This window comes from Papio anubis, chromosome 10, assembly GCF_008728515.1.
Source record: "Papio anubis isolate 15944 chromosome 10, Panubis1.0, whole genome shotgun sequence".
Classification (NCBI taxonomy): domain Eukaryota; kingdom Metazoa; phylum Chordata; class Mammalia; order Primates; family Cercopithecidae; genus Papio; species Papio anubis.
This window is the reverse complement of record NC_044985.1, coordinates 53,012,583-53,033,027: the sequence shown is the minus strand read 5'-3', so window position 1 is coordinate 53,033,027 and position 20,445 is coordinate 53,012,583. Positions and strand designations below refer to the sequence as shown.

The window sequence follows — 20,445 nt, the reverse complement described above, 5'->3', positions numbered from 1 at the left end:
ACTTAAATAAATTATATGGAAATTTAATGAGGAAGTATTAATCTCTTTAACCTTTTTCAGATAAAATTGTCTCTCTGCCATGGGCATAATTCAGACATTTAAGTGCCTTCTGGAAAAATCTACCTATTCTACCTTTATTAATAGAAGTAAAATTGGACCCACAGGTATAAGGTACTTAGAGAAAATATGAAATTATTTAGTGTTAGAAATAGGCTGACTGGAAAAATTTTGTTTGCTATTCCAGAATTATATGACACTATTTTATTAATTAAACAGAAAGAAGGAACAAAATGACAAGGAAGATATAATCAATTAAGCATGGAGAAGGGTGTTAATTATGGTTTTATAAAATATCTTATCATATGATAATTTTTTTATGTTGGAATTTTCAAGTAACCACCTTGAAAACTGTCACTGTCTACTTATCTTTTACATTTTTTTTTTTTTTTTTAGAGACAGGGGTCTTGCTTTGCTGCCCAGGCTGGAGTGCAGTGGCGTGATTATAGCTCACTATAACTACATAAAAGGAGAAGATTTTTTTTGGCTCAAGTGATCCTCCTACCTCAGCCTTCCAAGTAGCTAGGACTATAGCTACTTGAAAGTGAGCCACTGTGCCCAATTTTTTTTTTTTTTTTTAAGATATAAAGATCTCACTATGTTGCCCAGGCTAGTCTTGAATTCCTGGCCTCAAGTGATCTTGCCTCAGTCTCCCGTAGCTGGGATTACAGGCACGAGCCATAGTGCCAGGTTTACTTGTTGTTTGAAAAGGTTTTTCATGTTAAGTTTTGGTCGTACATTCCTTAACAGATATCTAATTTTATCAGAAAACCAAGTTTTGCTGAACCTAAATATCTATACTATATGTAAGTATAAAAAGCTCTGTAAAAATTGAGGGCAAACATTTTTTCTTCCATCAGGGGATTATATTATAATTTTTAGAGGATAACGTTTACCCCCAAAGCTCTTTATATGTAGATGATTTAAAATCCCACGATAAGATAATGTTACCATGTTATGGTAATTCCTGCCTCAGATTTACAGGATAGCTTTCACATCATGCTTGTGGGCATCAATTCACTGGATTTTATCTGTTTTATCTGGAAGCAAATTTGATGAACTGAGGATGCCCTGCTTTTACCTGTGTTAATCAACATGGGATAAAATCAAGCTAGCTTAAAATTTTTTTTCCTCTTTATAAAATTGATACATGGTCAATGTAAACAGTTTATAGAATAGAGGAAACTATACAGAAAAAATAAAATCACTCATATTCATATTCACACCACTCTGGAATAACTGCTATTAAAGCTTTGGTATATTTCCTTCTTGTTTATACTAGGATTTCAATGGGTGGGTTGGGGGGACCTTGCCCGTCCTTGGTTAATACCTATATCTGCAAAATTTTTATTTCATTAACCTTTTCACCATATAGTTTAAAAATCTATATTGTATTCTTTACACATGTTGATAATGTAATTGTGTATGTAGCATGCTTGAGTGTGGACACTATTCTCTGGGCATTTTGATAGTATTATACTTTTGCTTTTGCATTGTAAGCTCAGCTTGGTGGTCGTCGGGTACTTTATCTTGTGTCCCTATGAACTTTATGCTTTCCAATATCCTTGTTAATGCCAATAGATTAGTCTGTGTGTAGCAATAATTATAAATTAAGTAATAATTTTTTCTCTTAACAGCACAAAGTACATGCTCAAGTCATCAGATAACATGCTCCAACGGTCAGTGTATCCCAGGTGAATACAGATGCGACCACGTCAGAGACTGCCCAGATGGAGCTGACGAGAATGACTGCCGTGAGTCTGTTTTAGTCCTTGCACTGTATTTGGTTTCACCCTTGTCCCTTTGACATTTTAATCAATTTGTTAGATTTGCTGATGGACATAAATGCCTACAATATGCCTCTTGTTATTGCAATCTCTTGGCAGATTCTTTTGTGGATTAGGGGTGATGTTCTGATAAGAGTCTATTTTTAACAAGACATTCTAAGAGTGTCCTGCCTTAGTGCATCAAGTTTCTGTATTTTTTATGGTAAGAAACTTTTAACATGAACATAGATTCCAACAGGAAAGATAGTTAAATACATCGAGTACAGAATCTAGTTTGGTCAATTTTAACTGTTATTACACAGCTATAGTAAGTTTCTAGGTCACATTTCTCACTAGTTTTCCTGCTTTTATGGACTCAACATTTTTCAGATTAGCTTTGGAAAAGTGTTACATTTTGAAAATGGCTTTTCCTATAACAGCAGCATACTATGTCTGTCTGTAACTGATCACCACAAAATAAGACATATAAATCATAGTACTCTATGTATAATGTATAAATATTACCACACCAAAATAAGAAAGTGCAATTATAGTTCATTATGTAGTAACAGGTAAGTAAAGAACAATCTTCCTTTTTCGAGGCTTCTATAGAACTGTTAGGATATGAGAAGATAGGAATTATTCTGCTGTGCCAGTCCTATAGTCCATGTAATTGTCTTTAATCTCAGACATACCACAGTTTCTTTCTCTCTCTCTTTTTTATTTTTTATTTTTTTGAGAAGGAGTTTCACTCTTGTTGCCCAGGCTGGAGTGCAGTGGCGTGATCTTGGCTTACTGCAACCTCCGCCTCCCGGGTTCAAGCAATTCTCCTGCCTCAGCCTCCTGAGTAGCGGGGATTACAGGCGTGCGCCACCATGCCTGGCTAATTTTTGTATTTTTAGTAGAGATGGCATTTCACCATGTTGGTCAGGCTGGTGTTGAACTTCTGACCTCAGGTGATCCACCCGCCTCGGCCTCACAAAGTGCTGTTATTACAGGCATGAGCCACCGTGTCTGGCCCCAGTTTCTCTTAAAAGCTCTTACAAGTCTATCATTTATGAATTTTTCCATAAGTTCCTTGAGTTTTTAATATATATATGTTTACATATGTTTTTAATATATATATAATATATATATTTCTGACAGGCCTTTTAGTGCACTCCTGCATTTCATAAGTTTACTAGGTGCTGTGTAAAGATATAGTCATGTGTCATTTAATGAGGGGGACACATTCTGAGAAACGTGTTGTTAGGCAATTATGTTGTTGTGTGAACACGATAGAGTGTAGTTAAGCAAACCTGGATGGTCTAACCTACTGCACACGCAGGGTAAACAGTATATACCCTAGGCATTTACTCTTGCTCCTCGGCTGCAAACCTGCACACCATGTTACTGTGCTAAATACTATAGGCAATTGGAAGACAATGTTAAGTATTTATGTATCTAATCATATGTAAACAGAAAAGGTACAGCAAAAATATGGTATTATAATCTTAGGGGACCATCGTAGTACATGTAGCCCATCCTGTTTGTCGTTGCCCAAAAGAGCCATATGCGGTTCATGACTGTACTTCCTTTTGTTTGCTCTTAAATTTGTATTTCAAACTTCAAGGAATTATCCCAGTATTCCGTTAATTGGTGAGCAGATTTTTGTGTACCTTAGAAACCTTGATCATAAACTTTTCAGTTATTATTTTCAGTTATTATGTCTCCGACTGAAAATTCAAGGTTTTAGCCTATTCTCACAGGATATTGCCTCTATTGTTTTATAATTCTGATTTAATTTTAGTTCTCTGGATTGTCTCTAAATTCCTTCCTTTGATACAAATGGTTGATTTTATGCTTTCTGATAAAAGAGCTATCTTGTGTAAACTTTGTTAAACTTCCCAATATGGTGCCGTGACTAGGGTAGGAGCTAACATACGTTGATTATGGCAAGCGAATTGTTTCTAGTCACTGTACATTTCAAACTGTACTGTTCATGGAAGACATACTTGTATATGTGCAAAGGCAAGACCTATACTTCCATCCATACCATGACCACATGGTGCATTTTTAAAAAAGATGCTTCTCCAGTGCTTTTTTCCTTGCATGTTATTTTTCTTTGAGAGAAGCGTCTGTGCTATTTGTCCTTGTCTCTCCATTTCCTTGCACAGTTCCTAGTATAGTTCTGTTCTAATTTTCATCTTAAATATTCTTATTTATCTATCTATTTAATTATTTTTTATTTTACTTTAAGTTCTGGGGTACATGTACAGAATGTGCAGGTTTGTTACATAGATATACACGTGCCATGGTAGTTTGCTGCATGTATCAACCCATCATCTAGGTTTTAAGCCCCACGTGCATTAGGTATTTGTCCTAATGCTCTCCGTTCCCTTGACCCCCACCCCCCCTGACAGGCCCCGGTGTGTGATGTTCCCCTCTCTGTATACATGTGTTCTCATCGTTCAACTCCCACTTATGTATGAGAACGTGTGGTGTTTGGTTTTCTGTTCCTGTGTTAGTTTGCTGAGAATGATGGCTTCCAGCTTCATCCATGTCCTTGTAAAAGACATGAACTCATTCCTTTTTATGGCTGCATAGTATTCCATGGTGTATATATGCTACATTTTCTTTATCCAGTCTATCATTGATGGGCATTTGAGTTGGTTCCAAGTCTTTGCTATTATAAATAGTGCTACAATAAACATACGTGTGCATGTGTCTTTATTTTTTGAAAGAGATTACAGTGTTTCCACTTTGGATTTACCTTCACTCTGGAAATTATGCAAAGAATTTAGACTAAACTCTGGCAAGTTTAGAGATGGTAGCGTGTGTCTGGATGCCACAGAATAGCAAGTTCAGGGGTCGAGGATTCTACTTTCAGTGCTTTGTAAAGCACACAGTAGGTTTTTCATTGAGGCAAATGAAGAAGATATTTTTGATTAATAATAATGATAAATCATATGTTATATTTTGTAGCATTTTGTAAATTTCAGAGCATTATTAAATTCTAGTTGTTACTATTAGGTTCCTTTATGAGGACAATAGGGCAGACACTATTATAATGTCTTATGAATAAATGAAAACTTCAGAGAGAAGAGTGACTTGTTTGAGGTTGTATAGTAGAGATAGGGCTTAATTTGTCTTCTAGTTCCAAGTATGGTGATTGCTCTTCATGGAGGGCTTTATTTACAGAAGGAGAAAGTCCTATCTTGTACGAGTTAAGAGACCACCAGCCAAAAGTCTGTGTCTTTATCCCTTATTTACAAGCAGATGAAAATGAGTGCTTCATTGCAAATGCAGTGGAACTAAAGGAGCTGCTACTTTGGGGAAAATAAAAGTCAGCTGAAACAGAATGTTTGCAGCCAAGTCTAAAGTCACTAATACAACCGGCTCACAACTTTGCCAGTGAACCTTCTGGCAAAAACCTGGCAGGCTACGAATATGCAAGTAGCTGCTGTAAAAGGGAATGAAGCAGAGGAAGTGAGATTTGTAAGCTATTATATCTGGGCAGGAGATTTTAATCAAGTTTTTTTTTTTAATTAAAAAACTTAAGTACAAATAGTTGGTGAAATAATGATTCACTAAGGAAAGAAAACCAAATTTGGCTTATTGTTTCTGGAATCATATAAGTTATGAACTGTTCAGGGCACATTGTGGCCTAAAATGAATCACATGCATGTGAGGGATTTTGCAATGAGGTATTCTTTCCTATTTCCCTCTACCTTGTTTATTGATTGCTAAGTTTCATTTATGAAGGAGTGTTAAAAAAAAAAAAAAAAAAAAAAACCTCAGAAATCAGGGGAAAGGTAGAAAAGAATCTTCTTATTCTTTGTTAGTGCTTTGATCTGGTCACAGTCAGATATGTCCAGGAAGGAAATGAATGGCCTGGATCAAAGTCCTTAGAAAATGTTAGTATAGGGGACGGGTCGCAGGAGTGGTCCCATTTTGTTTTCCTTCTTTGTTTAAAGCTCTTGTGGAAAGTGGGAAAGGGAACTGCCAGTCACCGAGCACCAGCCACCATCTTGCCCACTTTTCACATCAATGCTGAAAGGCGGGTATGAGGACCAGCTCTGTTTTACAGAGAGTGTAAAGATTATCAAGATGTAAGAGTAGGGGAGCCAGGATTTTAACCTAGGTCTCAACCGTATGTCTGTGCTCTTAAAAGATTTTGCTTTAGAAATAGAAATGTGTAACTTATTTTTGTTTAAAGGTTACTTAGCTATTTTATTATTTTTACATATTATTGTCTAAACGTTTTTTAGTATGGAAGTTTTTTTTTTAAACATATACAAAAGAAGTATGAATTGTATAGTGAACCCCTTTGTATGCACCAAATAATTACATCAATGATGAACTCATAACTAGTATTATTTATTCTCTTTATTCTCCCCATTATTTTGAAATATTTCTTAGACATTATATAATTCCACCTGTAAATATTTCAGTATTTGTCTCTAAAATATAAGGACTAAAACATAAACATAATATCATTATCACACCTAAAAATTAAACAACTCTTCTTTAAAATAATCAGACATCGAGCCAGTTTTTAAAATTCCCCAATCATCTTGTTATTTTTTACAGTTTGATTATTTAAATCGAAGTCCAAATAAAATATTTATGTTTAAGTTAGTTGATGTGTCTCATAAGCCTTTCAATTTGTGGGGTTTCCTTCTATTTCTGTTCTTTACCCCTTGCAATTTACTTGTTAAAAAAAAACCCAGGTCACTTGTCCTGGAGTTTCCCACAGTCTGGGGTGTGCTCATTGTGTCCCTTGATGTCCTTTAACATGTTCTCTGTCCTCTGTATTTCCTGGCAATTAGTAGCTAGACCTGGAGCAGGGTTTCTCGACCTTGACACTAATGACATTTGGGACCGGACAGTTCTTTCTTGTGCATTGTAGAATGTCTAACAGTATCCCTGACCTCTATCCATTAGATGTCGGTAGCATTGCCCAGTTGTGACAATCTAAAATTGTCACAAAATTGTAAAGCACACAGTAGGTTCTTCATTGAGGCAAATGAAGAAGATATTTTTGATTAATAATAATGATAGATCGTATGTTATATTTTGTAGCATTTTGTAAATTTCAGAGCATTATTAAATTCTAATTGTTACTGTTAGGTTACTTTATGAGGACAATAGAGCAGGCACTATTATAATGTCTTATGAATAAATGAAAATTTCAGAGAGAAGAGTGACTTGTTTGAGGTTGTATAGTAGAGATAGGGCTTAATTTATCTTCTAGTTCCAAGTATGGTGACTCTGGACATTGTCAAATGTCCTCCAGGAGCAAAAATCATCCAGTTGAGAACCACTAATTTAGGAGACTGAACAGGTGCAAGGATTTTCTTGGAGGGGGGGGGACGGAAACAAGGGAAGGCAAGAATACTTTTTATGTAAATGTGTGTATTTTCATTAGGAGACACAGGATAGCTAGCCGTCTGTGATGTGAGTAGCCATTGATGATCATTGCTGAAATCCATTTAGTTATAGCAGTACTTAGTTATTTTAAATGTTGCATTAGGTATCTAACAGCTGTTATTAGTTGCTTTAAATTAGAATGTTTTCATGTGATCAAAGATTAAGTGAGGCTTAGTCAGAAATCATCTTCATGAGACATGACACTTTATTATTTCTGCAGTGACGATGCATGGAAATCATTACTTGTGGACAAACTTAGAATCAGCCTGTGAATGGGGCTTTTGTTTTTCTATTTCTCAGAAATAGAATGGCCTATAGGAATGAATATATTAGGTACCTGGAAACTACCTAAAAATAGTAATGGATGTTGGAAAAACTCCAAAGAAGGACTCAATTCTTCCCTCCAATATTCAAAAGGATTAGGCGGCTTGATGTTGTAGTTCATAGCCCTGCCTGTCATTCCAGACCCCTACGTTGTAGTTCATACCCTTTCAAGCTTCTAAAATTAAGACACTGAGCTCCAAGACACAGTACCTTGTGTCCATTCCAGGCATTCCTTTACAGAACAAAGAGTGGTGTGTAAGAGTCCTCTCAGGGAGGCAGGCAGGGAGAGAGGAGGTGAGAGAATAGTTGAGATGGTGAGGAAGGCGAGGGTATTAGGGTCTCAACAAAAAGATTATTTTTGAGATAAATTTGGTATAGTATGAGAGATTCTTATTGCGTTTGGTCTTTTTAAAGTCTGCTTCATCTTTATATGCATAAGGTATTGGTGGTTATTTTACCCTTTTAGAAAAATTTCTGAATATATATATATATGTATGTATGTATGTATATATAGGTGCGAAACAGGTAAAAGCTCATTTTCAACCTTAGTTCTTTTATTATTCAATCTAGTCATCTGTAAAATGGCATCTTATATTAAACAGCTTGTCAATTAACTTTTTTTTTTTTTTTTAAAGGAACAGAGAGATTCAAAACTGTGGTCCATTTTACTTCTAATGGGATTAGCATCAAGGAAAAACCACTCATGCAGGGTCTAAGATAAACATCAGAACAATGCAGCAATTATAGGTCATTCAATTAATATGTTGAAGTGACTTTCAGTTGCTCAAAAATAGTACAGTTTTTTTTCTGTTAAGTGAAAAGATTATTTTGCTTTTTCAAGCACCATATTAGAATGATTTTAGTGTGAATAAAACTATTGCTAATTATCGTTGGTTTGCAGCACTTCTCTTTTGTTACTTAGGAATGCCAAAGAAAGGGTAAAATCCCTGTTACAATGAAGGCTTTCTTGCCGGTAATCAGCAGTATTTGGTCTGCCTGCAACTGGGGCTGCTTTGTCCCAGAAGTTTTATTTCTATTGACTTTCTGCTCTTTAGAATTTAAACATTTTTCTTTATATCTCTAACTGCTGAAACTCCAGCTGAGGGAACAGTGGGAGGGGAATAAAGAAGATGCTTAAAGTCATTTTGTGGACTGTGAGGGTGCATGAAGAACATGTTCTTCAAACTCAGTTCCACATTTAAGCTGCCCAATGAGCCTTGCCCTTGCTATTCTCTCTCCCTGAAGCTAAAAAGAAGAAGCAGGCGACTCTCCAAAGGACCCCATCTTACCTGTCACATCACAGATGTACCTTTTTAGCATTCTCACAATTGAGATAGGATTCAGAGCCCTGAAACCTGGAGGAAGGAGAGAAAACTCTCTTTTATTTAGTTTCCATCATACAAGGATGTTATAAACATCCCCCGTCTTTAAAAAGATCCTAAGATCCCTCTTAGCTGTTGCCAATTACTCTGCTCCCTTTAACAACAGAGTTTCCTAGCATTATCGTTAACGGCTGTTTCCATTTACTCTCGTCCTGTTTCTTTCTTTAAAAAAATTTTTTTTAACCTATGTAATATATCCAACTGATTGTCCTTTTTTTCAGAACCCACTGAAAATAGTCCTTCATCTTCACCAATCTCCTGAAAACATTCTTTCAATGCTACCAATGACCGCCATTATGCTAAGCCGAATAGTTCTTGTTCAAATGTCACTTCTCAGAGAGCTAGTCCCCATAGTTACTCTTTACCTTTTACCCAGCTCTATTTTTGCAACTTTTTTTTCCCATTGCTACTTTTACTTTAATAGCTGTAATTCCGCTCTCCCAAACAGAATGTCAGTTCCAGGAGAAATGGGATTTTATTTCATTCTTTAGTACCTTGCACACCTATAGGTGTGCAATAATTATTTTTGTACGGATTGATTAATAAAATGCTGTGGGAATTGCTACTTCACTTGTAATTTTGTTTACCTTTTAATTTAATTCTTAGCACAGTATCTGTGAAGTCACATTTCAATAAATATATGTTGAACACAAGAGAATTCTAATTAAGAAGAAGGCATCACTCTGTAGAATAACTGGTTTCTAGTGAATAACATTCACCCAGCAACGATTTACTGATAAGTACTCAAATTATTTGGGGCTACGTTTCCAGCAGGGAGGCTGAACCACACCATTTCTAGTGACTGGAAAGTGGCTACTCTTATAATGCTGGGTGCAGCTAGTTTTCCTGTCTCTTTGATTAGATTTTGTCTTTCTGCCCAGGTGGGTCCCTGGGAATAACTACTAAGGTATGGAACCATGGTGTCGTCTGGCCTTCAATGAAATCATGTAGCCCAGTGCCACTAAACATGATGTACATTACAAACATTTGTTTACCCCTTAGAAGGCATCTTACTTCTTTGTACTATTCCTTGGAACATTTGATGCACATTTTTCCATCTTGTTGCTTGGTCACTTTTGTAATATAAATTGTGTGAGGTTTTTTTTTTTAAAGGAATTTGGAACTATGTCAGTTTTTATCTCCTTTGCAGTTTTTGGTGACAGCTCTGTATATGGGAAGAAGGTAGTGCTGTGGATCTGGAATCCTTGCAGCAACGCTCTCAGGCACATTTCTAATTGAGGGCTAAGATTAGGTCACCGTGGATAGAGACCAGCAAGGAGTCTGGGCCTTAAGACCCAGCTAGTACAAAGGGAGTGAGCTAAGTAAAACTAAATAATTTAGTTTGTTTCTCTTTTTGCTTTGGCTTCCTGAAAGCCACCCAGACTAAACTTGATATTAGTTCAATTCTACTAGTCCTCGGGATGACCATATTTTCTTTCTCTTTCCAAGGTGCTGAATCAATCTTTTCTCTTTCTTTCTTTCTTTCTTTCTTTCTTTCTTTCTTTCTTTCTTTCTTTCTTTCTTTCTTTCTTTCTTTCTTTCTTTTTCTTTCTTTCTTTCTTTCTTTCCTTCTTTTCCTTTCTTTCTTTCTTTCTTTTCTTTCTTTCTTTCTTTCTTTTCTTTTCTTTCTTTCTTTCTTTCTTTCTTTCCTTTCTTTCTTTCCTTTCTTCCTCTTTCCTCCTCTTTCTTTCTTTCTTTCTCTTTCTTTTCTTTCTTTCTTTCTTTCTTTCTTTCTTTCTTTCTTTCTTTCTTTCTTTTCTTTCTTTCTTTCTTTCTTTCCTTCTTTCTTTCTTCCTTCTTTCTTTTTTCGTTCTTTTCTTTTTTCCTGGATTTCGTTTTCATCAGATCTGGTTTTATCTTTTTGTTGACTTTTTCAGGTCTTCGGACCAGGACGGAATGCTTCTCTGTTTTTCCTTGTATATTGCTACACTCCCTAGGAGCTAGTCCATGATGGCAGTCACTTTAGGGACTTGAAGTCCTGGGAGCTTGGGAGTGGTGGTCAGCTGTGAGACTTTAACTTTATGGCCTGTTTTTTGGTATTGACTCTCCTGTTTTTCCTGGTACTCCTTCTGGAAAGTTGTTTTTCCTGCGTAGGTTTCAGAATTCCTAGATTATATCATACTGAAGTACTTTGTTGACTATGCCATAAGTTGTGGGAAACTGGAGTTGGCCTCACTTCTCCCTTTTTCCTAATGTGGATGGGAAACTGACTGGCAGAAAGAAAATCTTCCCTCCTTCCTCTTGGGTTTCTTCTTTTTCTTGTCATAATCTCTTTTAAGAACTTCCTATTACCATTCCATTCAATTTCTTTCTTCTTTAATTTTTCGCTTCTTCCTGTTACTTACTCTGCAGCCTATAAGTGGTAGTTGTATCTGTGGCAGTGGTTAGTAACATGGGTTATGGAGCCAAGTTGCTTGGATTTGAATTCTGGCTCTCCAACTTTACCAGTTATGTGATCTCTCTCAAATTCCTTAACCTCTTAATGCCTCAAGTTCTTCCTCTATAAAATGGGAGTCATCATAGTATTTACTTCATGAGGTTGTTATGAAGATGAAATGAGTTTATACATATTGAGTACTTTGACACATGTCTGGCACATAGTTTTTAACATATGTTATTGATGATGATGATGATGATGATGATGATGATTGCTTGTTCAACTTTGTGGGTAGTACTTGCAAGTAAGTGCTCGTGGCCAAACTGGTAGATTCTTTCTGGCAAATCATTACATTGACTGGATTAATCTGTCTTGGAGCCAGAGTAAATAACATAAAGTAACTTATAAAGGACGACTCTAGGACCTTGAAAAGTCCCAGGTGTCTGGGCTGGACTTGTATCGGTAAGTTCTTTTGTGTGTGTGTGTGTGTGTGTGTGTGTTTCCCAATCTTGGCTTAAGTTTCCTAACCTACTTTTAAGATCCCTTCTTCATAATAATAGTCTTTTCTATGTTCTTTTCAGCCATGTTGTCAAATTGTGAGAATAAAACATGTCTACAGTCTTCCTGTCAAGATAATAATGAATAGTGCCTTATATTTGTATCTTATTCTGCTGTACGATACTTTGCTGAAAATGAGTTCCATTCTAAGAGGTCTACAAGGTCTTCAAACTACATTTCTACACCCTCCTCCCTGATTATGTAAACAGAACTATAGCATGGAACTTTCTTGCTCCAAACCAAATCATTAACAGTGAAAAAATATAAAAACTCTTATCTGTATATTTTGGGGGCAGCTCCCAATTATGGGGTAACAAATTTGAACATGTATGATTTGGGACCAGGAGAAATAAAGAAAGGGGAAGAAAGGAGTGGTGTGAGGAAGGATATTCTCACCTTTTTGTGTTAGAAAAACCTTAAAGGTCTGAGGCTTAATTTATAGCTACTTGTTGATCTTTCCATTAAAACCAAATTCAGAAATAAGAGTTTCCTTGGTGTTCTTTTATATGGTCTCCTCTCATATAGCACTTTACCCTATACTTAAAATCTTGCAGGACATTTTAGCCACATGATGGATTTGCTCTTTGGGAAGAAGGTTAGACTCAGGCTTGCCAAGCAAATAAACCAAAAAATAAGATTTTAGATATCTCCCAGTTGGAAGCTCAAAGGATTGTGACTTATTGTTTTCTGGAGTAGATTGAAACTCATTAACATCTTTAGCAATGATAGTAGAATCCATTCATTTCTTTCTTTGGTCAGTGTTAACAGTTTGGACCTGTTCTCTCTGTGTGGATCTCCAAAGAGGAAAAACCATTTGGAAACAAATTTCCAAGTATTTTCAGTATTTTGTGGAGTTAGGGAGCTCTGTGCAATCTTTTCTGTAAGTATACATCTCAGGTTAACTATGCATAGAAGAGATCAAGGTGTGCAGGGGTTGAGAGGGGTCCCCTGCTGATTGAGAGAGATTCTTTATCAGTGTGGATGGAGACAAGAAAGCTGTTCGTTCTTCATTCCAAAAGTCGAACTGCTGACCTCTGGCCATCACAATCCCCTCCCTGATGATATCAAGCTGGCCTTGTTGTTTGTTGGGTGGGGAATGGGCCATGTCAGTAAACTTTTAGTCATGTCAGTGGTTACTGTTTTAATCCTTTTCCTTTCAATTTTCTGGCACTGGTTCTCAAAAAGCAGGATGAGGAAAACGAGAGAGCCAACCAGCACACTTATTCCAGATTCTTTATAATTATCACCTTAAATGAAGTAGCCGCCGTTCAAGCCCAGATTAATTTTCCTCCTGACAGGTAGCTTATCTGTTGCAAAGAGCTGGGTTTTCTATGGGTTTTTCTCCTGCTTGCTGCTGCTCTTAAAAGGCTAGATAACACATTGACTCTAGGAGCTATCTGGCTCACAAGGGCAAAGGAATTGCTTGCGGGCCTCACCTGGTCTTTTGCATCTCTTGAAAGCAGAATTAATAAACATCACTTGAAGGGAGAGTTGTGTGACCCATTTGAAGGTACATTTGTAAGGCATATCTTCTCAGCGAGGAAAGACAGCAATAACTCTAGGCGCTGGCTCACTTTTGGACTATTAAAAAACAAAATAAAATTCAGAAAAAATTTTAAATTATAACTAGCTATTTAAAAACGCCTTCCATTTTAACATATGATCGACTATACATAACTCTGGCAATTGAGATATTTAAGGACACGTAAGAGACTAACTTTGAACCTCTGGAGATGAGAAGAGTTAGGCTTATTCCTTTACTATACCAAAAAAAAAAAAAAAAAAGAAAAAAGATCATTGGAGAGTCCGTTTTTAAAAAGTGCAAGTTGTTAACATGGCACAAGTTTAGTACAGTTTCAGCACAGAATTTTGTACACAGCTTCTGCTTGAAAAGACTTGGGACTATCCAAATAATTATCTTCAATATATTTATATCTCTATAAAATCTCAAACTGCGTTCTTAAGTGCAAAATTGAGACTCAAAGTTAACTAAGACATACCTTTTCCTTTGTTAAAAAAAAATCAGAAGATGACCTGATAATCAATACAAAAATTATCTTTCATGAAAAAGATGGTCAGACCAAGGAAGATATCACGTTTGTGAAAAGGAGGGTATTCAAAGGCCATAAAAGGCAGAACTTCAAAATATTTTAAAAAGCCGAATGACTAAAATGTTCACCTGTGATAAATAATAGCAATATTGACTATTTCTTGAGCACAGTGAGTAATGTCCCACCACCCCTGTACTAAGTGTTGGGGATTCTAAAATGAGTAAGACAGGATCCTTAATCTCAGGGAGTTTTATTATGTCACGGGGGAAAGAGATCAACAATCCACAGAATAAAGCCTCCAGTAAGAAGTCATGAGAGACAGGTGGTCCAAGTCTGGTAAGTAGAGAGGAGGGACAGATAGCATGTTATTCCTGTAAGGGACTTCCTGATTTTCCACTGTGACCTAGAAAACCAGGTCCAGTGAGTAGCAGTGAGGTGGTCGCATGTACATAACATGGCAACAATAATTTGTGCTTTGAGAGCACATCATGCTTTTCAACATGCTTCACCAGACAGGGTCTTTTCAGGCCCCTCTACCCTGTGCAGTAGATTATCCAAATGTGCAGATAGGGAAGTAGAAACACAGGACATGAAGCTTGAGTCACAGTAAATAGCTGCTGAGTGGTACCTCTGGGCCACCAGGGCTCCTGAACTCTAGGCCTGCTTTCTTTCTCCAACCCCCAGTGGAAGAAATGGCCTTTCTTTCTTCCAAGCTTGTGCGGTGGTACTTTAGTTTCCTGGGATGTTATTTGTATTATGTAAAATAATGTTCCATTTTGAGCTAAAGTTAAATTCTTTCTGGCCAGGCGCGGTGGCTCAAGCCTGTAATCCCAGCACTTTGGGAGGCCGAGACGGGCGGATCACGAGGTCAGGAGATCGAGACCATCCTGGCTAACACTGTGAAACCCCATCTCTACTAAGAAATACAAAAAACTAGCCGGGTGAGGTGGTGGGCGCCTGTAGTCCCAGCTACCCCGGAGGCTGAGGCAGGAGAACGGTGTAAACCCGGGAGGCGGAGCTTGCAGTGAGCTGAGATCCGGCCACTGCACTCCAGCCTGGGCGACAGAGCCAGACTTCGCCTCAAAAAAAAAAAAAAAAAAAAAAAAAAATTCTTTCTCATTCTTCATGTTTTAGCTCAAAAGTCACTTCTTTAGGGGAGACTTTTCTGCTATGCAGTCTCACAGTCCTCTGTACTTTCCACATTAGCACTTATCCCAGTTTGTAATTTACCATTTATGTCTTATTTGACTAATATTTGTCTCCCCTGTCCAGCTGTACTCTCCATGAAGCCAGGGAGCATATTTTTGTGTGTGTGTATCAATATGTGCTCAGCATTTAGTGACTTGCATATAGTAATCACTCAATAAATGTTTGCTGAAGGAAATTTAAGGTTTCTTTGCTGTTTCCTTTTTTTTTTTTTTTTTTTTAACAATAGAATACCCAACATGTGAGCAGCTTACTTGTGACAATGGAGCCTGCTATAACACCAGTCAGAAGTGTGATTGGAAAGTTGATTGCAGGGACTCCTCGGATGAAATCAACTGCAGTAAGTATTGCGCACAAGACGTGTAGTGGTGTGCTGAAGCTGGTTTACACTGGCTTGAGAGAGCCAATTATGTGCATCTCTTCCCAAGTTCAGTTTCAGTGAATTCACGTTGGTAGTTTGAAGTCAGCCGTTGGTAGGAGTATTTACACACTGGAAATCGGCAAACATTACAAACCAGGGCCTTTTTGTTCCTGGATAACTGATTCTTAAACATTTACCAGCACACCACTGCTTAATAAGAATCCCTTCTTAAACTGGAGATGATCTTCCTTTGAGATTAAATGGCTACAATGGAGTTAACTTCTCTCTTTTCTTTCCCTTCCTAACTTTCTGTTGCAGCTGAGATATGCTTGCACAATGAGTTCTCATGTGGCAGTGGAGAGTGTATCCCTCACGCTTATGTCTGTGACCATGACAGTGATTGCCAAGACGGCAGTGATGAACATGCTTGCAGTACGGTGATTTCTTTATGCTGGGTCATGTTGTTGGGAGTGTTTTTTTTTGTTTCAGTTTGATTTTGTTTTATCCCCGCCTCCCCCACCAATGTACTGCTTTTTTCAAGGAAAAGAGTCACTACATTTGGTGGCAGATGGAATCAGAAGGTCACTGGGGGCCATGACACGAGCCTTTGTGGTGTTGCTGGACCTGGGCTCCTTTATCTTTCAAGGATCTGCGTAGATGTAAAGGGCTGGTGACGGACAGTTTGCCTTCTTTCCTTAGGCTCCAGGGGTACAGGATATATTGTATCACTGCATTCTCAAATGACCCGTACCTCTGAGAACCTTGGTAGTCAAGTAAGAGAAGTGTTTTTAAGGGAAAGGAATTTCCCTAGGAGTGGCTCTAACTCTCCTCTTTACTTTGAAATTTCTACTGCGTTAAAGTTGGAGGGTCAGGAAAGTTTCTTTTTCTTGTTTTTTTTTTTTTTTTTTGGAGATGGATTATTGCTTTGTTGCCCAGGTGGGAGTACAGTGGCGCGATCTCGGCTTACTGCAACCTCCACCTCCTGGGTTCAAGCAATTCTCCTGCTTCAGCCTCCTGAGTAGCTGGGATCACAGGCATGCACCACCATGTCCAGCTAATTTTGTGTTTTTAGTAGAGATGGGGTTTCACCGTGTTGGCCAGGCTGGTCGCGAACTCCTGACCTCAAGTGATCCGCCCGCCTCAGCCTCCCAAAGTGCTGGGATTATGGACATGAGCCACCGCGCCCAGACTGAAAGTTTCAGTGTGGTATAGGTGGCTTCCTTGCCTCCACTTCTTCACTCTGACCTTGCTTTTATGTCCATGCTGTTGTCTGCTTGTTGCCACCTCCACTTATTTTTTCGGAATGAGTAAAGTTAGAAGACTCCGTGAAAGAGTTTTACTGTTTCCAGTAAGTTGGCAGCTTTTTGTGGTGATTTATTTACTAGAATGTATGATTTCCCTCCATACCTCTTTTGATTGGTTGGTACCCATGCCTTAGGGTGTTGTTAAATATTTTTGATATCACCCTAATTTTCAATGAGTCATGCCTGGCTTCCTTTCTGGAACCTGGGCTTATTTTAGTGACAGAGAATTATAGAGAATGTGACATCATGGAATGGTTGACTCAGAATCATTTGGTCATAGATTAGCAATTACGGAGCTTGTAGTAAAATATGAGAACGTTGGATGTTGTCATGTCTGCAGCATCTTTGTCTGCATTTTCTGTTCTGTGCCAACACATTGCAAACCATCTTGTTTTTAATTTTTAGTTTTTTTTCTTTTTTGAGACAGGGTCTCACTCTGTCACCCAGGCTGGAGTGCAGTGCTGCGATCTCAGCTCACTGCAACTCCACATCCCCAGGCCAGGCTCATGCTATCCTCCCACCTCAGCCTCCCGAGTAGCTGGGACTACAGACATGTACCACTATGCCTGGCTATTTATTTATTTTTTTGTGTTTTTGGTAGAGATGAGGTCTCACCATGTTTCCCAGGCTGATCTAATGTTTAATCTTGAAAAACAGAAACCGGCATCTGAGTTCATTTCCTAGACCCAAAGCTGCTGTTACCTTCTTTCTCTCTCTCTTTTTTTTTCCTGCTCTTTAAAATTTTTGTCAAGATATTTAAGAGATAGTTCTGCTTAGGCACTGAGGTGAGAGCACTTTGAGTTTTTCCAGGTGATTTGTGTCTTTGGAGTGCAGCTGTTGCTTTGTTCCAGACTATCCGACCTGCGGTGGTTACCAGTTCACTTGCCCCAGTGGCCGATGCATTTATCAAAACTGGGTTTGTGATGGAGAAGATGACTGTAAAGATAATGGAGATGAAGATGGATGTGGTAAGGAGGGGAAGAGATTCCTACTGAAAAGCATTTTCTTCAAGTGTTTTCCAGTGCTTGCTTTTTCTCCTTTCCTTTTTAAAAGTTTTGTGTGACAAGCAAGCCTCAGGACTGGCTGGAGTTGAAGGAGTTGTTTAGGAACTTAGTGGGTGGTGAAGGAGGAGATGACTTCACTAACTTTTCCTAAGAAGATTCAGAACTCAAATACAGATTAAATTATAATCTTCTCCTTTCTATCTTTAAGGCAAAATAGGTAGGACAGTCTCTCTCTCTTCTGTATCTCAGTCTGACTTTCTCCCTTTAAGACTGCCCGTTTTAAATAGATTTACTTATATAAAATTAATAGGCTGGGGAAGGAGAGAAAATAGGGAAAATGTCATTTGTCTTAGACCTTACAATCTTTAAAAATGACTTTGAACCTTGGTAACAGTTCAGCTTATTTTTTTGTTTTGGTTTTGTAAATTCTGATTCCCAAATGAGTCACTGACGTTCAGTGGTGAAAGAGAGGCCACCTTAGGAACATGTGGGGTGGAGCTGGGGATTGGTAAGTGTAGGAGAAGCTACTATCCAGGGAAGTGCTTAAAGATTCTGTGAGAAAGAAATTGCCAGTGATATTCACCCTTTTATGTTACTGATATTCACCCTTTTATGTTGCTGATATCATCAGCAGCACCTCCAACAATTTAGCCCTTACTAATACCCACACCCTACAGCAAGTTACCTGCACCATTCCAATCCCAGGTATGATAAGGGAAATGCTTGTTCTGGGAGCATAAAACATGGTTTTATGTTTTTATGTTCCAGAAAGTGGTTTTTCTACATTTGGGTTATGGTTTTTCTTACACTATTGACATTTCACTAAATAAACAAAGCAAACCAAAAAGCCCAACCACAAACTCAAGTAATTCTGGACCTAACTTGATGGCCCTACTTCGATAATTCAGGATTTAAATAACTGCATCTTTTCGTAGGGGATTATGAATCTAGTTTGTTGATAATTGAGACCCGTATCTGCTTCTTACTCTTATAACCCGGCTCGGGGCTGCCTCTTCCAGGGAAAGTGGAGTAATTCCATTATGCCTGTCCTTAGAATCTCAGTAAAAGACTAGTGGCAGAGTTAGAAATCACTAACTTATTGTAAAATGTAGATCAGTTGTAGATTTCTCTTGTCCAACTTGCTCTACATCCCCTTTTAACCACTGATTGAAAAAGAGCTTGCTGTACCTCCCCTGTGGCCTGTAACTCTCTCTTTTTCCCCCCACAGAAAGCAGTTCTCATGGTGTTCATAAATGTTCCCCAAGAGAATGGTCTTGCCCAGAGTCGGGACGATGCATCTCCATTTATAAAGTTTGTGATGGGATTTTAGATTGCCCAGGAAGAGAAGATGAAAACAGTACTACTACTGGAAAATACTGTAGTGAGTATAGGCATTTACCTGGGTAACTTTCAGATAAAGATATTTCTGTTTTCTAGAACAGATGTTCAAATACAGTATATCTGTTGGTGTTTGCATAACAAAGCACCCCAAGACTTAGTGGCTTAAACTGACAAATGTGTCGTCTTATTTCTCACAGTTCTGTGGGTTGACTAAGTAGTTTCTCTGGCCTATATCAGCTCACTCAAACGTCAGGATGTTGCAGTAAAAGCTTGGGCTAGCCTAGCTTTGTTGACTCAGAGACTGAAAGAGCAAACCCTAGGGCTCAAGTACTTTCAAGGTTCTACTTATGCCAAGTTTGCTCAAGTCTTATTGTTCAAAGCAAGACACTTGGCCAAACCCAGAGTGGATGGAAGAAATAGACTCCATCTATTGATGGGACGAGCTTAACAATTTTTGGAGCAACTCCCCGTCCCTAATCCCTAACATACACACAAAGAGGATTGTTTCAATGGCAATTTTGATGACCTTAAAGATGTGTTGGAGATTTTATTACCTGGCTTATACTTATGGAAAAAGGCCTTGTCTGACTGTACTAAAAAAAAAAAAAAAAAAGCTTCTGGTTCCTGGGTTACGTACTTTGAGTTACTCTCCAATGGCAAAACTTGGTGTTGGCCATGCACAGTGTTGTTTGATTATGTCTTGTGTGTCCACATTCATTTATGAGGAAACTGACTGGAACTAGGGATTTTTTTCTCCTTTTTTGTGACTGTAGAATATTCACCCCACCAACAACCCATCAACTCTGTGGACAGCTGACTGTCTTACAAGGGAATACCATTTAAAACCTTGATTTCATCAATAATATACTCTAACTAAATTTGTGGTTGCCTAGAAGTGCACATGTAACTGCAACCCCAAGATTATTTTTTGTTTCCTGACAAAAATTGTACATAATATTTAAACAGGCAGATACCTCTATGGTTTTTTTTCTCTATTTCATTTGGGAGCCCATTTAAAAAGGCTCAAAAATTAATAAAAGATGTGTAGTCACAGTATGAAAGTTGGAAAATAAAAATGAACCAAAAGAAAAAAATATAATCACCTGAAATCCCATCTCTTTTTTTTTTTTTTTTTTTTTTGAGACGGAGTCTTGCTCTGTCACCCAGGCTGGAGTGCTGTGGCCGGATCTCAGCTCACTGCAAGCTCCGCCTCCCGGGTTCCCACCATTCTCCTGCCTCAGCCTCCCGAGTAGCTGGGACTACAGGCGCCCGCCACCTCGCCTGGCTAGTTTTTTGTATTTT

At 38.0% G+C, this 20,445-nt stretch overlaps 1 protein-coding gene across 2 annotated transcripts in view; it reads left to right on the top strand.

Annotated features, from left to right (window-relative positions):
* The window catches only part of LRP2 (LDL receptor related protein 2), a 213,975-nt gene that overhangs the window by 45,953 nt on the left and 147,577 nt on the right, over positions 1 to 20,445 (top strand). For both annotated transcript variants that reach the window (XM_021923700.2, XM_031651331.1), the window contains exons 4-8: positions 1,695 to 1,811; positions 15,363 to 15,473; positions 15,813 to 15,926; positions 17,650 to 17,766; positions 19,031 to 19,183. In XM_021923700.2, coding sequence (XP_021779392.2) covers positions 1,695 to 1,811; positions 15,363 to 15,473; positions 15,813 to 15,926; positions 17,650 to 17,766; positions 19,031 to 19,183 — 612 coding nt within the window. The remainder of the gene's footprint in view (positions 1 to 1,694; positions 1,812 to 15,362; positions 15,474 to 15,812; positions 15,927 to 17,649; positions 17,767 to 19,030; positions 19,184 to 20,445) is intronic.